At 39.8% G+C, this 20,488-nt stretch overlaps 1 protein-coding gene across 5 annotated transcripts in view; it reads right to left on the reverse strand.

The window, feature by feature from the left end:
- The window catches only part of LIMCH1 (LIM and calponin homology domains 1), a 179,288-nt gene that overhangs the window by 37,575 nt on the left and 121,225 nt on the right, over nt 1–20,488 (reverse strand). For 3 of the 5 annotated variants that reach the window (XM_057407513.1, XM_057407512.1, XM_057407515.1), the window contains 10 exons: nt 16,469–16,759; nt 14,957–15,211; nt 13,313–13,657; nt 12,283–12,606; nt 11,489–11,722; nt 10,254–10,502; nt 9,286–9,321; nt 5,486–5,612; nt 2,353–2,507; nt 1,754–2,156 (listed from right to left, as the gene is read on the reverse strand). In XM_057407513.1, coding sequence (XP_057263496.1) covers nt 1,754–2,156; nt 2,353–2,507; nt 5,486–5,612; nt 9,286–9,321; nt 10,254–10,502; nt 11,489–11,722; nt 12,283–12,606; nt 13,313–13,657; nt 14,957–15,211; nt 16,469–16,759 — 2,419 coding nt within the window. The remainder of the gene's footprint in view (nt 1–1,753; nt 2,157–2,352; nt 2,508–5,485; nt 5,613–9,285; nt 9,322–10,253; nt 10,503–11,488; nt 11,723–12,282; nt 12,607–13,312; nt 13,658–14,956; nt 15,212–16,468; nt 16,760–20,488) is intronic. The other 2 variants (XM_057407514.1, XM_057407516.1) reach the window with 2 other exon arrangements.

A 20,488-nucleotide genomic window follows, 5' to 3' on the forward strand; every position in this document is an offset into this window, starting at 1 on the left:
AAACCAAATGTTTGAATGATCAGGACAGATGCCCTGGCTGCACAGTTAAACAAACATACTCCTTTCCTTCTGATCTGGAGCAAGTCAGCACATTGTCACCAGATCCAAGAATCATCAACATACTGTGTTTCAAGGGAAAACAACACTACAGCTACATGTGCTAGTGAATGATTCCTACTGAGACAAATCACATTATTCCACACTGAGCAAACAAGATCAAGGCAGACTTTTAGTGGTGGTTCGTGGGGGGTAGAAGCATCCATCACACAGTCTTGACTATAAATGCATTAAGTGAAGATGATACACACACAGATCCTGGTCTTCTGAGGAAGAAATGGCACAGATCAAAAAAAACCAAAACCCCAAAGATCCATGATTCACTGATGTTTAAAATGTAAACTCTATGGGAATACTAACAGAGGTATATGAGAAATCAGAATTGCCAGTTTCACATTTCAACTAGGAAACATGGGTACATAAGAGCTGGGGCAGACTTCAGGAAACTGGACATCTCAACATGCTTCTTCACTATCTATACAAAGTTTACTTATTTTTTAATAAGTAAACAACTTGAATATACATGGTAATGATGCCGCTGAGACATCAGCAGGGCTACAGGGACCCTTGCATGCCACTAGCAAAGTATCAGATAGCAGTTGCAGACAGAAGCGTCCCCAGCTCTAACAGCGGGGGGGTGACCATGCCAGTAGGCTTTGCACTGCTTGCAAGGCTACAATGAGACTCGTGGAAGCTCCATTATTGGTACAGGCATTGTGAGCAGCAGATATTTTTCAAACTTGTTCTTTCTAACATATCCCAGTTCTTTGCCTTCTCTAGCATTGATTCAGTATTTTACTCCCATTCTGCACACTCAGTACAAAGATATATGCCTCAGGTTTCATATCCAGTTTCAGTCTCTTCTATCCACTTTGCTAACAAATCTCATAGCTGGCTCTTATTCCATGCAGCCCTGCTTTTGTCCAAGCTCTCTTACTTCTTTTATTCCCATTATCTTTGTGCAGTTCTTGCAACCCAATGTAGTCACTCCCCATCTCGCATCAGCAATCCCCAGTTACACGCTGCCCCAGTACCAATCTGTTTCCCTAAACCTGCATGGACAGTTTATATCCTCTCTTTATGCCAGTGAAGCAGCTTTCCCCATTCATCGCTGGTTAAGACAGAAAGACATTGCTTAGGACAGAAAGTATCATTGGGCAAGCTTGACTCTGAAGGAGCAGGGGCTCTTCATACTGCCTACATGCAGATGCAGTGTTTCAAAGGCTTATGATTTAGCTGAATGGGATGGACTTGTTCGGGTACATCAAAAATCAGGCACCTAACACAAAAGCCAGTTCAGTTCTTGCTCCAAAAGTCAGGGCCTGCACACTCCCTGCCCCTTCCCTTTTGTTTAAAAACAGGAAAAAAAAAACCATAAAAGCATACTCTTTCCTAACCTCCTTCTCAGAAAACACCTTGCTTTTTTCTTAGCGGACCCCCTTTCCCCAGACAAATTTAGCCTGAAGAAAAATGATCAGCAGAAATATTCAAGTCTGAAAAGAAAAAGTTTCTAAGAAGGTTGGTAACCAAGAAGAGACTACTAGACTGGGTAGCACAGAGCACAAAGCTGGGTTTTACAATATCAGAAAGCTGCAAACATTTTCTAATCAATTGCGCTAAACATTTATACATTCACATGATTTAGTCAGCATCTCCTTGCCTCCTGATTCACTCTGGGAAGTGCAACGTATCCTACCTTAAAGTTCTTTAACACTTCCTGTGTATTTTTGGGTTGTGAGTAAGGCTTGGGTGTCAGCATAGGCACAGCCTTGGAAACAATGCTTTTGCTGGGAGACGTGTTGCCCATCAAACTGCTGGGCTCTAGTTCAGTGGTGGGAACAATGGTTGCTTCAATGGTGGCAGTAAATTTTGGAGCAGGCAGTGACTGTTGCCTTAAATATCTCAGAGGATTTTGGTCTTTCAGTGGGGAATTTGGCTCCACTGAATGGCTTCTTTCCAGAATTTTTGGCATCTGCAAACGCTCAAGGACAGCTTCACTGATAGTGAATCTTTCAATGTACTGCTGCAGGATGCTCTCAGCCTCCTCCTGTGACTTTGCATTCTTGTATGCCTCATGAAGCTCCCGCTCTCTTCTCTCTCTGCAAGGGCAACAACACAAGAGAGACCGTTGCATTAAAATTAATACTAAAAATCACCCTTATTGCCTCTGCTCCAGCAATATCGTTCCCTCTCCCTCACCCCAGGCCTGCAGGCATGGCTGCACACAGTTAGATATCACCCACGGAGCACAAAGCATTTCCAGACATGCCACTGCACTCCAGTAAAAGAACGTACTTCTCTTCCACAATTTCTCGGTAGGTTTTGATGCTTTTTCTGCGCTCATTTGCTCCATCTCCAGACAATAACCTTTCCATTTTCTTTCTTTCAGCTTCTTTTTTTATTAAATCCTGTGAAGCACTCCTTCGACGACTCTTCCACCGAGCCAGGTCCTGTGAGAGAAGGAAAACCTGAATGCAGAGCTGCAAATAGCTAAACACTGGTCACAGAAACCAATGAACCTGGTGAGCTGCTTTGCAATGCTTGCTCCTCACTGTGGGCCAGGCTCCCATCACCTGCAGGCAGCAATGTTTTATTTTGAAGAGAAAAAGAGATTATACCCTAAAATGAAGATGTTGCCTGATTTTTCTTCTAACAGCAGGATCCAATAAGGATTTTGTAGCTCCACTGGTATATTTTGGTTTTGGCTTTGCAGAAGCACTCTAGGTAATGATACCAGGAGATTTGGCCTAAAACAGCCACTCAGAATGCTTGGGCCAAAACTTGGGACAAACCTTCCATGAAGATGAAGTAGAAAAATTACATTTGGGGAAGAATTTTAATAATCATATGTATGGGAGGCAGAAGTTCAGTGGAGGAAGGGACATCATTTCAGCATGAACTACAGCAACACTGATAGCTTGCCTTGGAGAGATGACAGTCCCATACTTCGTCCATTCTATCAGCTAAATACATGCAAGCATGGTTGACTCAGTGGAGCATCCAAACTTTAATTGTTCCTCATGGGCACCCTCCAATATTTCAGATCCAGATCTGAGCAACATACCCTGGAGGTATTTAAAAGACATCTAGATGTGGCACTTAGGAAATGGTTTAGTGGTGGACTTGGCAGTGCTACCTTAATGGTTGGACAGGATGACCTTAAAGGTCTTTTTCAATCTAAACAATTCTATGATTTTATGACTAAAGTGGTTCACACCTGGTGGTGTGAGACATGACAGAGCATAAAGTCTATGGTTTGTAACCAGTTATATAGATATGCCCTTGCTGAAGTAATGATCTTACTCTTTTTGGAATCTGCCTGCCCATAATTGTCCAGAATATCCACTGATTCTGGTTCTTTACCTCTCTGACACACAACCAGCCTGACACTAAAAACCTGAGAGTCACAGAGATACCTGTTACAGGCACCTATGTCTTGCGTCCTGCTTGGGTTATGAATTCACAGGTCCCGGAGGGTCCTGGAGGGTACAGAGACAAGATCTTTTTCACAGTATAAATATTACAGTAAAGAAGTCTCCTAAGCTGTGCCATGTCTTTGTAGCCAACTAGTAAAGGAGCAAAATTTTACGTGTAAAAAGCAATCTCTGCAGAACTTTTCCAAAGAAAAATAACATCCCAGGAATCTGCAAGGGCAGATTTGTCATTAAGTTTAGGAGATCAGGAGATTAGTATAAAGATTATATTTCATGTACTCTAACAAATTCTGGTTTTAATAAAAAGCAGAGACTCTGTACACGTACTCCATTCAAAAGCTATTTAATTAATGACATGGTTTTCCAAATACTTTAATTGCATTTTTATTGGTAAACAGCAGAAGGTACTGCAAGCATAACTTCTTTTATTAAAACCCGGAACAAACCTTGTCACTTTTAATTTATCTTAAAACCACAAATTATTGACATTACACTCAAGGGAATGCTCATTACAGTATTTCTTCACATGACCTACATATATCAGTCTATAATCCCCTTTTTGAAATGTAGGCCTTTCATTTTCCTCAGTTACTAATTATTCTCATTGAAGTACCAGAGCATTTTTTTATTCAGCTACTCCTACTATTGCCTATTGTTTAGAAATTAGTTTTTCATTAGTAATTTTCATAACTTAAGCCCATCTCCTCTTTTTGTAATTAAAAACCAGGCAAGTTTATCTTTTCCAGCTCTGATGCTTTAGAATAACAATAATAAAAAAAAAAAAAGCCATGAAACTGTTAATTGTTGACAAATTTACAGCATGAGCATGTAAAAAATATCAGACCATGAATGTGGTGTAGTCTCCATAAAGCCCTCTGAATGCCAAGGACATTCCAGTAAGGGCATTTTTAGCACCTCTTCAGAACTTTTAGTTCAGTGTGGAAGGTGCTGAAGGCCTGGAAAACTTACACACTTTAGCTCAGAGGATTTTTAGTTCAACAGCAAAGAGCTCTCAAACCTCTTGAATGCCTCTGCATTCATTCTTATCTCTGCTGGGAAATTATGGCTTCCCACACAGACAGACCTCTCAGCTTAAGTCCTTCATTGTTATACTACAAAAAGTTATTTTTCAGTTGTATACACTGTTTTTTTTTTGTTTTTCTTTGAATTTTCTACCAAAAACCTGAGATGTTTCACAGCGGCTGTCCTTATAACAGGAAATGTACTAGCTCCTTGAAAAGATGTGGGTTTGGGTTTTAATTTTTGTTTGTTGGTGTTTTGTTTTTTTTTTAAATTAAAAAACTATGCCCCAAATTCCCCATTTACAGTAAGTCTTTAGAAATGAACAGGACTGATACTAAAACTCCTGATACTAATTTATCTGCAAATCATGCTTTTCTGTCCTTGCTGATTTGCTAAATATAATGCCAAATACCAGGACAGCTTAAAAAAATACACTGAGTAAAGAGGGTTTAGAAAGGTCTTGTAACCCAAGCAGGGTGTAACTAACTTAAAAGGTAATTTGCTTTTTGGACAACATGGAAAATGTTAGCATTTTCTGTATTTATGCAAATTTATTAAAGCCAAGTCCACTGTCTTGCTTAGTCTTGTATGTTGTAATTTTGGGCATTTACTAGTGAGAAAGTTAGAGGAGTCAGTTGTTAGAGAAGCTAGAAAAAGTTATAGTCTAAAAGTTAAGAGAAGTCAGCAGTTAGAAGCTGTTCTGCTTCCATTTTTACCTCACCACAGTTTAATTTCTTTTTTGATTTTTAAAGCAAAATAGCACGTGCACAACCTGAGGCACCAGAGACCCTGTATTCTGTTATTTACATCAAATTATGGACTTTTATGCATTTAGCAACAATCCACTGGGGAAGAGGGACATTGCTCCTGAGTATTTTCACACTAGAGAATAACTGTAGATTTAGCAGGTTGTACTTTTCTGCCTAGCTAGCTGGCCTCAATGGCCATTGCAGATGATGTGGTGTACTCACATCTTGCCATCTGGTCTCGTCCTCTTTCAGCTGGTTGTTTATGTTCTGCAGTTTCTCATGGCGAGCTTTGCTATGAGGCTGAGTCACAGCTTCGTCTTCACATCTCATGTCAAACATGCTCATACTCCTAAACAAGGGGGAAATAAGAAGTGCAGCATTACTTAGAGGCTTATATTCCTTTGGCGTGTTAGAGCTAAAGCCACATGAGGGTGCTACAGCAGAATCAGACACCTGCACCATTATGAAGCTCCCAAAAGCAGCAGTCCCATAGAACGACCAGTTAGCATCTCTATGGCTCCCACACAGTACTTCAGGTATTATACTCCTCAACTTTCTCTTGGTTTTGTTAGTTGACTGCAACTTTGCCTCTCACTAAGACGCATTACTAACATTACACCTCCATCAATTAATAATTCTATTCAGAGCAGAGTTCAGAACATTTAACTTTCTGAAGATCTTTTTCCCAGCGAGCTTTCGAGACCCCTCCAATTAACACTGCAGACAGAAGTTTCAGTGTAAAAAAAATCAGTGTAAAACAAGAGTGGCTTGAGAAGCACATTACAGGCAGCATGACTGGCTAAATGCTGTTGCTACAAAATCAGGGAGAGCTTGCCCAGAGAAGTACATGCAGCATGCATGGTACTTCCTCCTCTCCCCTCCCTGCCTCAAAGAAACTCAATGCTATTGGCACCAAATTCTTAATACAACTAAACTAATAATGAAAAGCTGATGTTCAAAACAAAACGGTTTCCTTCTACATACTCTATTTCTGTCCCTGACCTTTGAAGAGCTAAAGAAAATAAAGGTCATGGTTTAATATTATACATCCATTCATATTATATAAAGAACCTCACACAAAAATAACTTACTTACTACTTCCCCCCCCTTATTAGTAAAACATGACCTAAGTTGTGCCACTAAAAGCAAAAGGCAAATAAAAGAGCCATGCAGTTTCACATGAAGTGATTTCACAGCAGTCTTCAAATGATCATCTGTAGCATTAGGTGAGCCAATGAGCCAACTAGCAGGAGAAGCACGCAATGAAGATAAAATTGTAGGTGACTGTGTCCACAGTAATCAAAGTGAAGAGACATAGAAAGCTGTGCATATTTAGCCAACATCTGTATTCAGGCAAAGATGGGAATGAACCACTCAAGGGAAAACAGAAAGGTATGGAGAGTGGATGGAAAAGGACATGCACAGATCCCACCGTGTTTGTAGGTATTCACTCAGAAATGAAGGACAGCATACACATCCTATTGCCTTTAACAGTGAGGTTAGCATACCACCATGCTTCACGCCTCAAATAGAGTGCTGAGGGTGTATATTAATCTGGCTTTCTCTATGGGTAGTTTAAGAGTTGCATTGTTAAGGACTGGATCGGAGCACTCCTAAATAACGGAACCTAAAGAAATTACAACTTTTGTTGTTTTTAAAACTAAAGGCGTATCACCTACTAAGGAATATTTAAGTATCAGTCATATTTTGCAAGCTGGTGAGGTAAATCGGGAGATGAACAACTTGTAACAAAGTCACCCTTAAAGGGTTGATTCCAGTTTAAGAGCCTATAAAACTCACACTAAGAAAAGCCTTTAGTGTTAAGTATTTGCCAGCTTGTGCCTACTGGGTCAAAATGATTGTGTAGCTCCTTACTTGTACCCCTCCCTCACAGAATCACAGAACAGTTTGGGTTGGAAGGGACCTTAATGATCATCTAGTTCCAACCCTCCTGCCATGGGCAGGGATACCATGCCAGAGAGTTTTTTATTCACATCTAGTAGAAGAAAACAGAAGGCTTGCAGTGGTGGTAGATGGTTCTAGCAGAGTGCATGACTACTCACCCTCTGCCACTGGGGACAGGAAAATAAAAATACTTTGTACCAAGAGTACCCCAGTGTCCTAATGAAAAGCTAGTATTTATTCCCTGCGTTCACTCAGGTCTCTCAGGGTGCACAGAGACAGCAAAACCAACGATTTTATAGCTATTAACAATACAACAAAAAAAGTACTCTGGAAAAGGCTTCAGCCTATGTCAGGAATCAAACTATACACTACAACCCCATGTGCACCTTCTACTGTAGCTGTCACCAGAATTCAGCCCCACCTTTTCAGGAGATTGGAATATGGCTAATAAGCAGCAACACACTAAGTATTGCCTCTTCTGGACCTTGAGACAGACCAGGGCTGATGACAATATCCAGCATTCCCTAACCAGTGATGGGAACTTTGTCAGTCTAATATAGGGGTTTCTAGTTTTGCTGCTAGAAGAAACTGCACCTAGTCTAAGAGTGAATTCAAGATATGAAGTTTTCAAAGGAGACTTAAGAAATAGTTTGGAACCATTTAAAATGTCAGTTCAATTTATTATTTCTACTTCAGGGACAAATTTTATTAGATTCTTCTTAAGTATTTCATCTTCAGGAGGAAAACCACAATCTTACATTTATAAGAACTTAAAAGACAGTTTAAGAAAATAGTTGCTCTGTAAAATGGCACATCTGGAAAGGACGATAATGAGGCTTGAACACTTTTGTTTTGTCTTTTAAAACAGAATCAGAATCAGTGTGGAATAAACAATATGATTTACTCATCTTTGCTACTCCTACATTATACCACCAAACCCCTTGCCATGCCTCTTTGAAGGCATCTCCATGCACCTTCTGTCATGTTTGCATTTAATACAGACATGCAAAAATGTGGAAAAACAAATGAACAAATCAATCAGGCAGGTAGGCTTTCTGAAATGGCAGGAAAGTCCCCCTTCTGAAGTGTAACACTTCTGTGTTGTTACGTTCTTTTAATCTCATCTCTTCATTTGACTGAACAGATTTCTGACGCTTGAAAACATTAACTCTGGTCAGAGGACACAGGCTTTGCTCAGTATTACAGATCTTGTAAAGAATATTCAGTCCATGATTCTAGCCTTTATCATTAGAGGAAAGGGTGACAAATTACATAGACAGTCTCTGTATATACTTGCTTCTATTTTGTGATTTAATCTGGGAGACAGAGAAGCTTCTGTTTCTGTGAACAGGAAGATATTAAGGACATTATTATATGGGTAGCTCCCAACAGTTTCTTTGCTTCTAAATGCCCACACTTTGTAAGAATATCTAATACTTTCACAGAGCTTTCTAAATGACACTGCGTACTATTCTGAACTACAGTTTGCACACATACACACACAACTAAAATGTTGGAGTGCAGTAAATGCCATAGTCCTTATGTAAAAAAGTAAAGCATCAAGGTGAAGAGCTTAAGTAAAAAATGAAGTTTGCACATCATGAAATTAAACCCAACCTGGAAGGGATTCAAAAGAAAATTTTTAAAAGACAATAAAGGAACAGCTAATGAAAAATTTTGCTGGTAATTATTCTGAAGATCACAATGATAGAAGATAGTTTTATTTTACTTCAGGATTTCTTTTTTCTTCATGAATAGGCTATGCTTCAGTTTTTAACTCAACACTGAGCCCAGATTCAACCCAACTGTCTTTACCCATAGCTGATTAGAGGCAATGGAAATTCAGAAGAACAAAGAAAAAAAACAGGAAACAATACTTCAAGCAACAGCCGGACATTAGTGTTATGCTCATTTTCTATGTTTTTTTCTTTAATATGTTTAGCTGCAATGTAAGCCATATTGCATTCAATTTTTCAGTGCTTTTCTGAAAAATTTATTTGCTGAAGCACTGCAAAATAATAATGAGGCATCAACTTCATTTTAAATTAGTAGGAAGACGGGAAAGCATGCAGTGTAAGTTGTTTAAAATAGAATCTTGTGGACACAAGACAACTTACTCTGCGTCATCAGACACAGCAGTTCTGGGGCCGAATCTACAAGACCAAATATAAAATTAGAGTGTTGATAAATACATTAAGCAGTAATTGCAACTAGATCCATACAATTTGGGTAACTGTCACTTGACCATCCAACCTGTATTAGTAAAGCTGGCAAAAAAAAAATCATACTGATCAGGAACTGTGTATTCAGCAAACAAGACTTACCTAATCACCTGAAAGTCAAACTATGTAAGAACACCACCCGTCCCTCCCTGACCCTATACTAATGCCCCGATTATAAAAATCTGTTGAAGTATACCTAAAATGGGTGTAGAAAAGAGTTATTGGAAATAGATAATATATTAACATTTGCATTAAGTGCCACACATGCAATGAATGGAGACAAAACTTAACAGTTACATTCCACAGCACAGCTCAGAATCAGTATGGAAGACACAAATATTATAGGCAGAAAGCAAGACACAAGATTTCTTTTTTTGTTGTTGTTGCTGGGGTTCCTTTGGGGATGTGTGTGTAGCTGAGCAAAGGTACTGGTAATGTACAAATCAGTGTCATTCACTTAAGTGACAGTCTTGTTTAGAACCATGCAAACCACATATTTGTATCTGAGATCTATCATAAAAGAACATCAAGTACAAAAGTTGACACTGCAACATTTTCTAGTCACAGAGAAGCAAGATACACATCTCTAACTGATCAGAGTCCAGCTGAACCTCTGCTATTCATAAACCATTTTTGCAATTCAACGTATACTGTAATCAAATATTTCCTTTCAATTAACTTTCATGTCAATATTTCAAAAGAATATGCATTATACAACTATTCTGTTTGTTTCCAGAAAGTGTATTACTGACATACAGTATTTTAGTTTGGACTGAAAACACACCAGGCAATGCACAATCTGAATTCGGAAGTGTGCACACAGGGGTGTACAAGCTGAGTGATTCACACCATAGAGAGCTCACGTTTGTAGGTGCTCATCCTTGGATGACAATGTTTCCATTTTGTTTTCCTCAGGAACCTCCTGAAGCTTAGGCATTTGATCAAGGTGGACTTCATTTAGGCTACCTTCACCCACTTGGGCAGTACAAATAGTCTCATCTTGTCCTGCAGGAGGGAGATTGTATTTTTCCTGCCCCTGCTGCTCTTCTTGTGCCGGTTGTGTTATAGGTTTTCCAGAGCTATTACTGCAGACTTGGGAACATTTTTCAGGCCTAAGTGAGCCAAAGGCAGCCGTGCAAAGAGATGTATTAAGCAACATTGGAAAAATCACATAATGAAAAGCACAACTGTAAGTTAACAAAAAAAAAAACCCAACCAAAAAACAAGCAAAAATCAAACATACCCACAAACCCATATAGCTGATCGGTGACAAGCTATGCGAGGCAGGTGCAAAAAGTGTAATTTTAGTAGAGAGTCAAATGCTTGTACTTCTAATCCTCTAAGTCAGAAACATAAACTGTCCTGGACACCACCAATAGTTAAAGTATTAAGCACATATTTTAACTAAGCTATTAAACTTAAGGTCTTCTTAACACCAAATCACTGTTCAATTCTATGGTAGGTGACAGTTTTCCTTCTGGCTGACCTATACACTAGTGCTTCACCTGTGCATGCACAAGCACATGGATGCCTGTCTCCTCATGTGCTTTGAAGAGGTTGATGAGTAAGAACCTTTCCACTCCTGTTTCCATGTGGCTCAACCAGCCAACAACTGTTCTTGAAAGGCTTAAACTGCCAACTCCCCCACATAGCCTCACACATCTGAACAAAGGTGTTTTTCTAAACACTAAGCATTACCAGGAGGGATCTGAGTATTTCCTGTTTGGAAGCCACCGGCACCAGCTAAGCCACAGACAAGTACCTAACCTACCATATCCAGCACTTCTATTTCTAGCTAGAAACATTTGTAATTATTAGCTCACATTTAACCAGAAACCTCTGCAAGCGTAACACAATCTTGCTATCTATATCCACGTCCACATGCTGTTTGAATTTTGCATCTAGTACAGCTCTGTTCTGAGTCTTTACAGAGCTCTACCAAAAGGGCCACAAACCCTGCACTGCCTTTTTCTGGGCAGAAAGAGTTGGCACAGAATCTAGGCAAGCATGGAAAAAACTGCTGCTAGGCCAACAACTCTTCTAGATCAAGATCTTGCCAAACAGCCACAAAGGAAAGAGAGAAGCACAACTTTCTTACCTCGTAGTCTTCTTCTCAAGTTCTCTAGCTGTGCCCTGCTTATTCTCCTGTTTTGAAAATGGCATGGGAAGAAACTGCTTAACACTGGGCCCAGGCTGTTTTAGAAAAGCTCCAGTTCTTCTAGCCAGCATGTCATCTCTTTGTGGGTCTGGTAATTTCACTTTGTCTTCTGTTCCGCCGCTCTGTAGCTGAAGGATTTCTAGCTGTTCTTGGCCCTCTTCTCGTGTGACAGTACTGCTCAGAGAGACAAGTGATACTGTTCCATGATAGTGCTCACCAGTACAGCCCAAAGGCAGATGCTCAGGCAACATGGAGTACTGTTACTCAAAACACAGTTGCAGAGTGATGGACAGCTAGGCAGGCATCTTTAGCTACAGTGCAGGGAGTGAGGAAATTATGTCAAATGCCACACTTATGTAGGTGATTTGTTAGAAGTTGGGGATTGCGTAATAATGTATGTGAGGAATTATTCACCTCAAAGCTGGCATAAAAGTCTGGACAAAGCACCACGGATTGCAAAAGAAATCCCCCCAAAAGATGAAAGACTGTTTTCATGCTGAACAGCAATTAACAACTGAAGTACTTAAACATTATGAGAGAAAACAGACTGTTTTATGTTCATAGGATACATTCTTGTAAGTAATTTCATAAAACAGAACACATGCCATGATGAATGAGTAAAACACATCCTTAAAAGCCGTGTGAAGAATGGAACAACATTGCTGACTGATCCAAGCTAACACCACACAAAAACCAGGCATGAAGCTCAGAGGGATCAGCTTCTGTTCTCTGACCTTTCTGCTTCCTGTGGAATCTTCGAATCCTCCTCACGAGCTACTGCCGCCCCTTGCTGCTGCTGCAGCAGATGAGGAGCTACTAACAGGGGTGGGCAATGTATGGGAACTTGACTAGGGATACGCCTCTGAAAAGTTCCCATCCTTCTAACCAACATATCATCTCTCTCAATGTCTGGTAAATGCTTGTCGCATTCTTCCTCGGTGCTTTCTTGCTGTTTGCTCAAACAGCATGGGGTTTGTTTCTCAGAGGTGGTGTCAGAAGTTGGGACAGGTGATGGCATTCTCCTGCAAGAGTCATCTGTACTTGATTTGGCTACCTCACTAGTGATGAGATTGAGAAGAGGCATGAGATAGAAAAAACATTCTCAGATCAAATGAAAGGTAAGAAGAGGAGTCCTTCACCTCAGTCTGCAAATGTTTCATAAACACACAAACTTAACTGAATGAACTGCTTGCTAAAAGCATTCATTAAAAAAATCTTGCTACAGCCACAGACTAAGCGATTAAAGAAAAGCTAAAGAAATGTAAGCTCTGTTAATATGTTAACTTCCCAGAGTTGTAATTCTTCACCATATAAACGCCAGAAGCACAGAGCACTAATACACCCTGGTTTCAGCATTACATCTTCAAAAAGAAAATCCATTACGTTTTAAGAAGGTATTTTCTGAACATCCGAAAGGCCAGCAAGCTGAATGATAAATTCCTAATGTGCTGGGAGCAGGCAGAGCAAAGCTGCTGGAATTCAAGAAGCAGGAAAAGCTTGAACAACAGCTCAGACTCAGACACTATTGATTTCACCACCATCAGAAATTTTGAGGCAAGCTCTCAGAAGACCTTTGCAGAGCGTTGTTTTGCATAACCCTAAACATGTTAAGATACTGTGAAGGCACCAGATGACTTCTGAACAAGGCCGTGCACATAAACAGCTCTTAGGTCTGTGCTGCAGTCCACCCCCATGCAGATCAGCATCTGGCAAGAACAGGTCTCATTTCCAGCTCAGCAGCGCTTCATAAGCCACACCAAATACCTGAGCTCATTCTGCGGCTTAGATATTTCATCCTTGTTTTCAACAAACCCAAGACTGCCAACAGTGTTTGAAGGAGAGCTTTCAACACCAGAATGACTCTCCACACCATCTTTCTTGCTTTCCTCTTCTGTTCTGTTCTTGGATGAAACTCTGCCAATAATGAGTTTGTCCCATTTCTGTTGATCAATCTCAGTCACTGGCCCAAAATGCACAAACTTCTGCTTGGGGCTGCCAGCCTTTTTATTTGCTCTGGCTTTGCGGACAGCAAAATCATCATGGTCTGCTTCTTTCACAGGGATTTCAGCTGGTGGCACAGTGTCACTGGGACATTTGACATCTTCTTCACTAGTCAGAATGAGGAATAAAAGAATCCCCCCAACATGAGACCCCAAATAATGCAAATTCAATGCTCCTAAGGTTCTGAAGGGTTTTATTTTTCAAACTCAAGGACAGATACAAACAGCTGTGGCATACTGAGGCCTAAATGGCAGATAAAATCTGATAAAAATACTGCAGACCTGCTGGGAAAACTCTGGGAGCACATCCATGAAAGCTCTTCCTTAGGGGAAATAACATAGAACACAGCCCATTCCACTCAGTTCTTCATAACACAGCCATAGTTTCTTTATTTGTTCACATAGACCCAGGCCATGCATGATGTGGAGCTGCACAACACCAGTACTCCCACCCTGTCATAGCAGAGTTCCAGCAGAATGAGAGTACTAGCAAGGGCAAGTCACTCATCCTAAACCAAGGGGGCTGAATCTTGATTTTAATGAAACATCTCAAAAGTAAAGAAGAAACTTCTAAAATCTTTAAGACAAGACAATGACTGAGTTTTGATTGTATTAAAGCTAAAATTACACACAGTAACTGCATTTTTAGGAGAATGAACAGATGGCCACCTTTAATTGAAAAATGGCATGTGCCTAAATAGGAAGGCTAGGAGTTGATATCCTTTCCTACTGGAGCCACAAGTCACCTGCATACGTTATAGCCCATCTCCACAGGGAAACAGTTAAGAAGAAGGGCTTTATACTGGCTCCTTTCACAGAGGTTTGGTTTACAATAAGAGCACATCTACAACATACAACAAGGCTCCTGAAACCCCTGCTGCCGTGACAAACAGTGCTGGTGTATTTACTCAGCACTGGAGTACAAGGCCATGAAGATACATTAACTCAGGTCTCAAAAGCAGTATAGCCACATTAATGCAAGGAGATGCTGATCTTCAGGTAATACCCCTAAGGTATAATGTCCCAAGTCCTGAAGATAGCTTTGTTAGCAGCAGCATTGTGCTACTGAGTTAGTGGTGCCACTTGGACCTTTGTGCTGTTCAACTTTGAGCAGCTTCAAAGTGGGTTGAGCCACAAGGCAAGAGGGCCCTTTCTGACATGACATTCAGAGTGTCCACCAGGGAAGTAACTATGAAACTAGTATGGTGTTCCAAATGATAGATACACATTCATCTCATGATAGATGGCATCCCTATGCAGATTTTGGACTTCTGAAAACTGAAATAGGTAAGGACTGGTTGTCGTCAAGGCATTCTTCAAGTTTAAAACCACAAGCACACACATTGGGTTGTGACAAACTAAACATGCTTCCCAAGGTGCCAATCCTGACCACAGGCAGAAACCATACCTGGGCTCCCCTGACAGTTTCAATCTTTTCCAGGTCTTCAGATCTGCTTTTGTTATAGAGGCATTCACAAAAATTGCATCTTCTCGTAGCTGAGAAAGGGTGCTTTGGCATTTCTGTTCAGCCAAATCATCTCTTTCAGTATCAGGCTCTTTCACCTGCTGTTCCTCCTCTGACTCAGTCTTCTCAGTTTGCAGAAGTGGATTTTCTTTGCTTGTCACTATTTGCCTTACTGATGCCATGTGCACCCGTCTTCTTCTAATTTAATGCACATTCCAGTTCAGCAAGAAAGATATTTCAAAGAAGCAATGATACATCAGTGTCAGTGTAAGAGATTCAGAGCACAAGAAGATAAAACTGAATTTGTAAGATTAGTTTTACATTAATTTTAGGAAATAAACATTTGAAGCTGAACTCTCTCATCTATGCTACCCTGCTCATGCACTGTTGAGACCACTTCTTAATCTGACTTCTATTCCTAGCAAGAAAAATCTTAATGTTATTACTGTAGCAAGCATTTCTGCAATAAGCTTTCTCTTAAATAGTTACAAATATCTCATTTTCATATTGTTAGCAAAGTGATTCAAGTTTTGCTCGCAAACATACTACAGAAGTTCTTTGATCTTAGAGTCATGTCATTAGCATTAGAATATTAAAATTTGGTTATGTGCTCTTCAGATGCTGGGCCAAACTAGTCATTAGAAAATGGTAATGTAATCAAATTCCAGCAACTGAAGGCACACATTGCATTACTGAAAAGAGCTACTAAATATTAAGAGAAGCTTTCTGAACGTATCAGTTATTACAGTCAAGGTCCACCGTAATGTATAGATAGTGTTTTTATCTAGGATCAGTCCTCTTTGCACAAATAGAACAAATATACTTGTTTCCTGAAGAACTGTGTCTAGTAGATACTTGTGTTCAGTGACTTCTTAAAGGTCGGTATCACTGAGCAGAAGAAAGAAGAGATTTTCTAGGCTGAAACCTTGTAACCCATGGTCTGCTGCCAAGAACAATGCTGTGTAAGAAACATTAGGACTATGCGCAACTATGTGCAATTCAGTGCAGAAGAGCAGGCATACGTACTCAGTGCCTTAACTAAAGCCTTATCTAAATCTATGTTTTATGCAGAGTATTAGAAGGGCATTAGATTAAACAATGCATGCAAACATATGTATTGAAAATGTTCAGCAAAAGAGATGAGATGCAGAAATATAACTTCTAAGTTTATTCTCTGGTATTCAGGCTCATGAAGTGTCTCATGAGCTTAGATAACAGAATTGTCTAGTGTCACATTAATGTGACAATTTATGTTCCTGGTCCTAACAAAAACCATACAGTTAGTAATCTACATCTTTTTTATTTGTTCGTTTCACTTTATAGTAAAGCCTCTGCATTTATTTTACCCTCTATTTTTTTTTCTTTTTTGTAGCCAAAACAGCTTTTATCCTACACAGCAATGAGCCATTTGAAATTAAGCATTATAATAGAAAGAAAAAGACTATGAATGCACACCTTGCATGTTCCTGCTTTTCCACCTGCAATGGCTTTTTAGCATCTTCCAGTTTACCTTTATCTTTACTTGTGTAAGATCCAATTAAAAAGGAGTCAAATTGAACTATGTGTTTGGGTTGATTCATTCTGGCTCTCCGGATGGCAAAGTCATCCTTTTCTAAATCAGGAATTCTGCTGGATGCTTCATCTTCTGAACCAGAATCCTTCCCTTGGTAACATGTCATGAAGGGGTTGTCCTTGCGAAGGATGATGTCTGGGATGTTTCCGTTGTCTTCGCATGTTGGCTTTTTACTAACACAGAGCAGAATTAAATAAAGCTCTTGATGCATCAGGGGAGGAGAGGGCACTGGCAGCACGCATCTTCAGGTCATAAAACAAGCACAGTTATCATATACGCTCAAGGCTGCTGTTAGATTCGGCAAAGCCTTGCTATATATAAAACTTATCATATACAAGTAATAAATCAGCAAGGACTTCACACACAAAAAAATCAGCATTTAAGCTACAGCCAGAAGAACCAGTAAGAACTAGTTTAACATACTAGATGCAGTGAATGTAGTACTGTAAATGGCAGTATTAAACTTCTTGGACACTTCAAAGAAAGATATTTGATGCAGATACCTGATCCCTGGCCAACACTGATGATCCTAAAAGAGCAGAGATTTGTCACTTTTTCTTCTTAATGGCTCTGTTTTTTTAAAAAGAGCTGAGTAATAACTGAGGCTGCTTGCCCTAATATTCTTAACCGCTTTTCTTCTCACACACATCCATTCTTGATTCTTTCCCTAACTAACCTTCACCTCCTCCCAGAATAAGCCCTGTATGCCAATGCTGACATACAGTAGCTACAGTGACAGTATCAGTACTCAATGATGCTGGCATGCTGCAACACACTGCCATCTGCTTTGGTCAGAAATGTGACTGATACCAACACAGCCTTGATGTTACTGAAGATTACAATAAAGACCCTTGACAGCTGGTGCCCAGAAAGATTAAGCTTATTTTAACTTGTAACAGTCAATACTCTTAAGCAAACTGAAAGGACAGATGGCAAGAGTTAGGCGACTCTCACATTTAAAAGTGAAAATTGCATTTATTGATAATTTAGGAAGTTGGATATTAAGCAGCACACTGCTCCATGCAGTACTTTTGTAGGCCGCAAATATCTTGCATTTCCTTTCATATAGCACACCTTGCTATACCAAGAGAAAAAGAGAGTATCACAAAAGATTAAGCAGACTGACATTAAGAAAGAAAATCTAAACAGCTCAGGGGTTGCATTGAGTTTCTATAATATCAAAAAAAAAGGAATGGTAGTGTTATAAATAGCTGTTTTTTAAAACATTTTAAAGCCCTGCAAGCCTGCTCTACACACCACTTATTTTGTGGCCTCAGCTGCCCTTTCAAAATACTGTTGAACACAGTTGCTGGAGATAGTTATGGGGAAGATCAGCCTGGCTCAGGCTCAGAGGACAGAGCAGCAATATGAATCTGCCTGCCTTCACCTTGCTATGTTGCAATGCACAGGAACTCCAGTTAGCAATGTGGAGAGCTTGCTCTCAAACTAGCCAAAGGCAACTTCTTTCTTAGGTATCTCTGAAGGACTGAGATTTCATTCAAAGCAACAAACAACACTAGCCCATGGTGCTCCAAAGGGAACTGCTGCCCCTCTCCCTCATCGCATCTCTGTTCACAACAGCTTCAGAAACAGCTGGAATAGATGGCTTTGAGCTGCTTTGCATACACTCTCCATCAGCTAGGGTGGTCCAATTCCTTAGCCTTCACTTAGAACAACACTACAACAGTCTTCCATCACTTTCTTCCATAAAGGAATATGGTAATAAGTTTATTAAGCATGTTGACTCTTGTATACACCAATGACAACAGCCCTACAAGGTCATCTTCAGGTTCAAATTTCACTGTTGGACAGGTATATTACGTCATTCAATTCTAAACCGCAGGTTTTAAATACACAAGCATAATTTGCCCGAATCCAATTTGCTTTTTAAACCTGCACTACAGTAAATACAAGAATACCACCAGGGAAAGAGTCTGATTTTCCTTCATGGTGTCTTAAGACATCTTTCCTTCCCCCCTCCACCCCACTGGAAGAATATGAAAGCCTTAAAGAAAAAGCCGACACACCGTGCCTAATGTTTTAGGCACAAAGGAAAATAGCTATCTAAGTCATATATGCTGGGACTTCTTCTCCCAGATAAGCCAGGGTATGTACAATTAACCTAGTTTTTCTCCCAGATAAGCTAGGGTATATATGATTAACTTATTTTTACTTCAATCAGACTTTACTACAGGTACCATCACCATTTTCTGAAATATAATAATCTGGAAATAATTTTCAGAAGCCTGGACATAAAGGGCATGTACAAAATAACACAACGCTCCATTAAATTTTGTTTATATATACTTCTTAAATGAAAATCAATGACTATTTACTGAGCTGGTTAGGTTTGTTTATATGCTTAGTTTTTAAGAGCTATAACTAAGTGATTATTCAGTAAAAACTGCTGTTATTTTTCAACCTTATGCCTGCCAATCCTACTGAAGCTTGAGAGCATCAAATGCAGCATTTCCAAGAAGGGTGGTTTTGGCAACAAAGAAATAGTGAGTTATAACACCCAAAAGAACAACTATGAGTTCACTGCAATAAAAAAACTGAAAAACTTTGAGCTTTTAGTATGTAACTAGACTTCAGCTATCAGTTTCTAGGTTAAGTATGTTTTCCATTCATTTACATTTTGTTTTTAATGGAATCAGAGATTAGCTGTGATGTTTCGGGGTCTCCTGAATTAGTCTATGATGTTCTCAAAAATGTTTTTTAAGGCAAATTTACCATAGAGATAGCAAAGACTGTGGATCTGAAGCCTGCAATGGACCAGAATTCCCAGCAGATTTGCAAGTTATTCTTGCACACCCAGCTCCAGCCCCTGCAGAAACAGCACCCGGGTCTACGCTGGTACAGAAGGTGTCAGACTGTGGGCATTTGCACTCCCTTTAGCAGGGTCTCATACAGGCCTGTGGATCCCTATACAGCATTTTAAAACAATAAAAGGGTTTTGCATGCTTATGCACTGTCAAGAATCCATGTCCCTTCTGCAACAAGCATGCAAAAAATGTTTGCTCACATTTCTCTCTTACATCCTCCTCTCCATTATCTATTACAACACACCTGATTATCCTCTTTTTAAGGAATCTCCATGTATCTGATCCTTACCTTTCAGATACAACAGTGTAAATAAGAGACAGATGCAGACAATAAGCAAGCAAGGAGGATCACACGTCAATAAAACAACATGCTGTAAAGAGACAATATGCTCCTTTGGGAAGGCGGAATGCTTTCTGACACGCATTTGTATAGCATCTAGTTTAATCAAGCCTTTTCCTGCAACATGCTGCATCAATGGAGATAAGTACTTAGATTCCAAGCAAAAAATACATTTGCATACAAGTTCAAATCCTTCCCATGCTGGACCCAGAAAGGTCTCCTACTGAGTTTCAGCTTTAGGAACAATTAGATGCCTTGTAGAACTCAAAGTCACAGTAGGTGTCCTCCAGAGGTCAATACGTTGAGAGGAAACGGCCTGTAAACAACTCAGAGGAACTGCAATTAAACTGACAACCTCAGGTAAAAAAAGAGGCTTCTATCATAGATGAGGGAATAAGAGAGGTGAAAGAAAAATTAATTAGAATACAGAAACCAGATGGAATGAGATTTGCTCAGTGTCATTAGTGCATGGAAATTCGAACTTGATGTCAAGAAGAGAGAGAAAATGGAGAAGTTCAAAGAACAAGGAATGACAATGAGACATTAAGAAAGATGATTAAATGGCTCCCTTGCATCCTGAAGTGTCACTGCTAAATTCTTCCCTTCTCTTCACCCACCATTCTTCCACTTACACATACAAATAATTTTCCTAACAGACCTCTAACCCCAGTGCCTTTTCTGCTGTGTTTTCCAACAGTCTCCGGGGCAGGCTCCTACTTCACTATGGTGAAGCTTAG

Source organism: Pezoporus wallicus, unplaced genomic scaffold (assembly GCF_028554395.1).
Source record: "Pezoporus wallicus isolate ANWC-B61680 ecotype Strahan unplaced genomic scaffold, APGP_CSIRO_Pwel_v1 contig_2492, whole genome shotgun sequence".
Taxonomy (NCBI): domain Eukaryota; kingdom Metazoa; phylum Chordata; class Aves; order Psittaciformes; family Psittacidae; genus Pezoporus; species Pezoporus wallicus.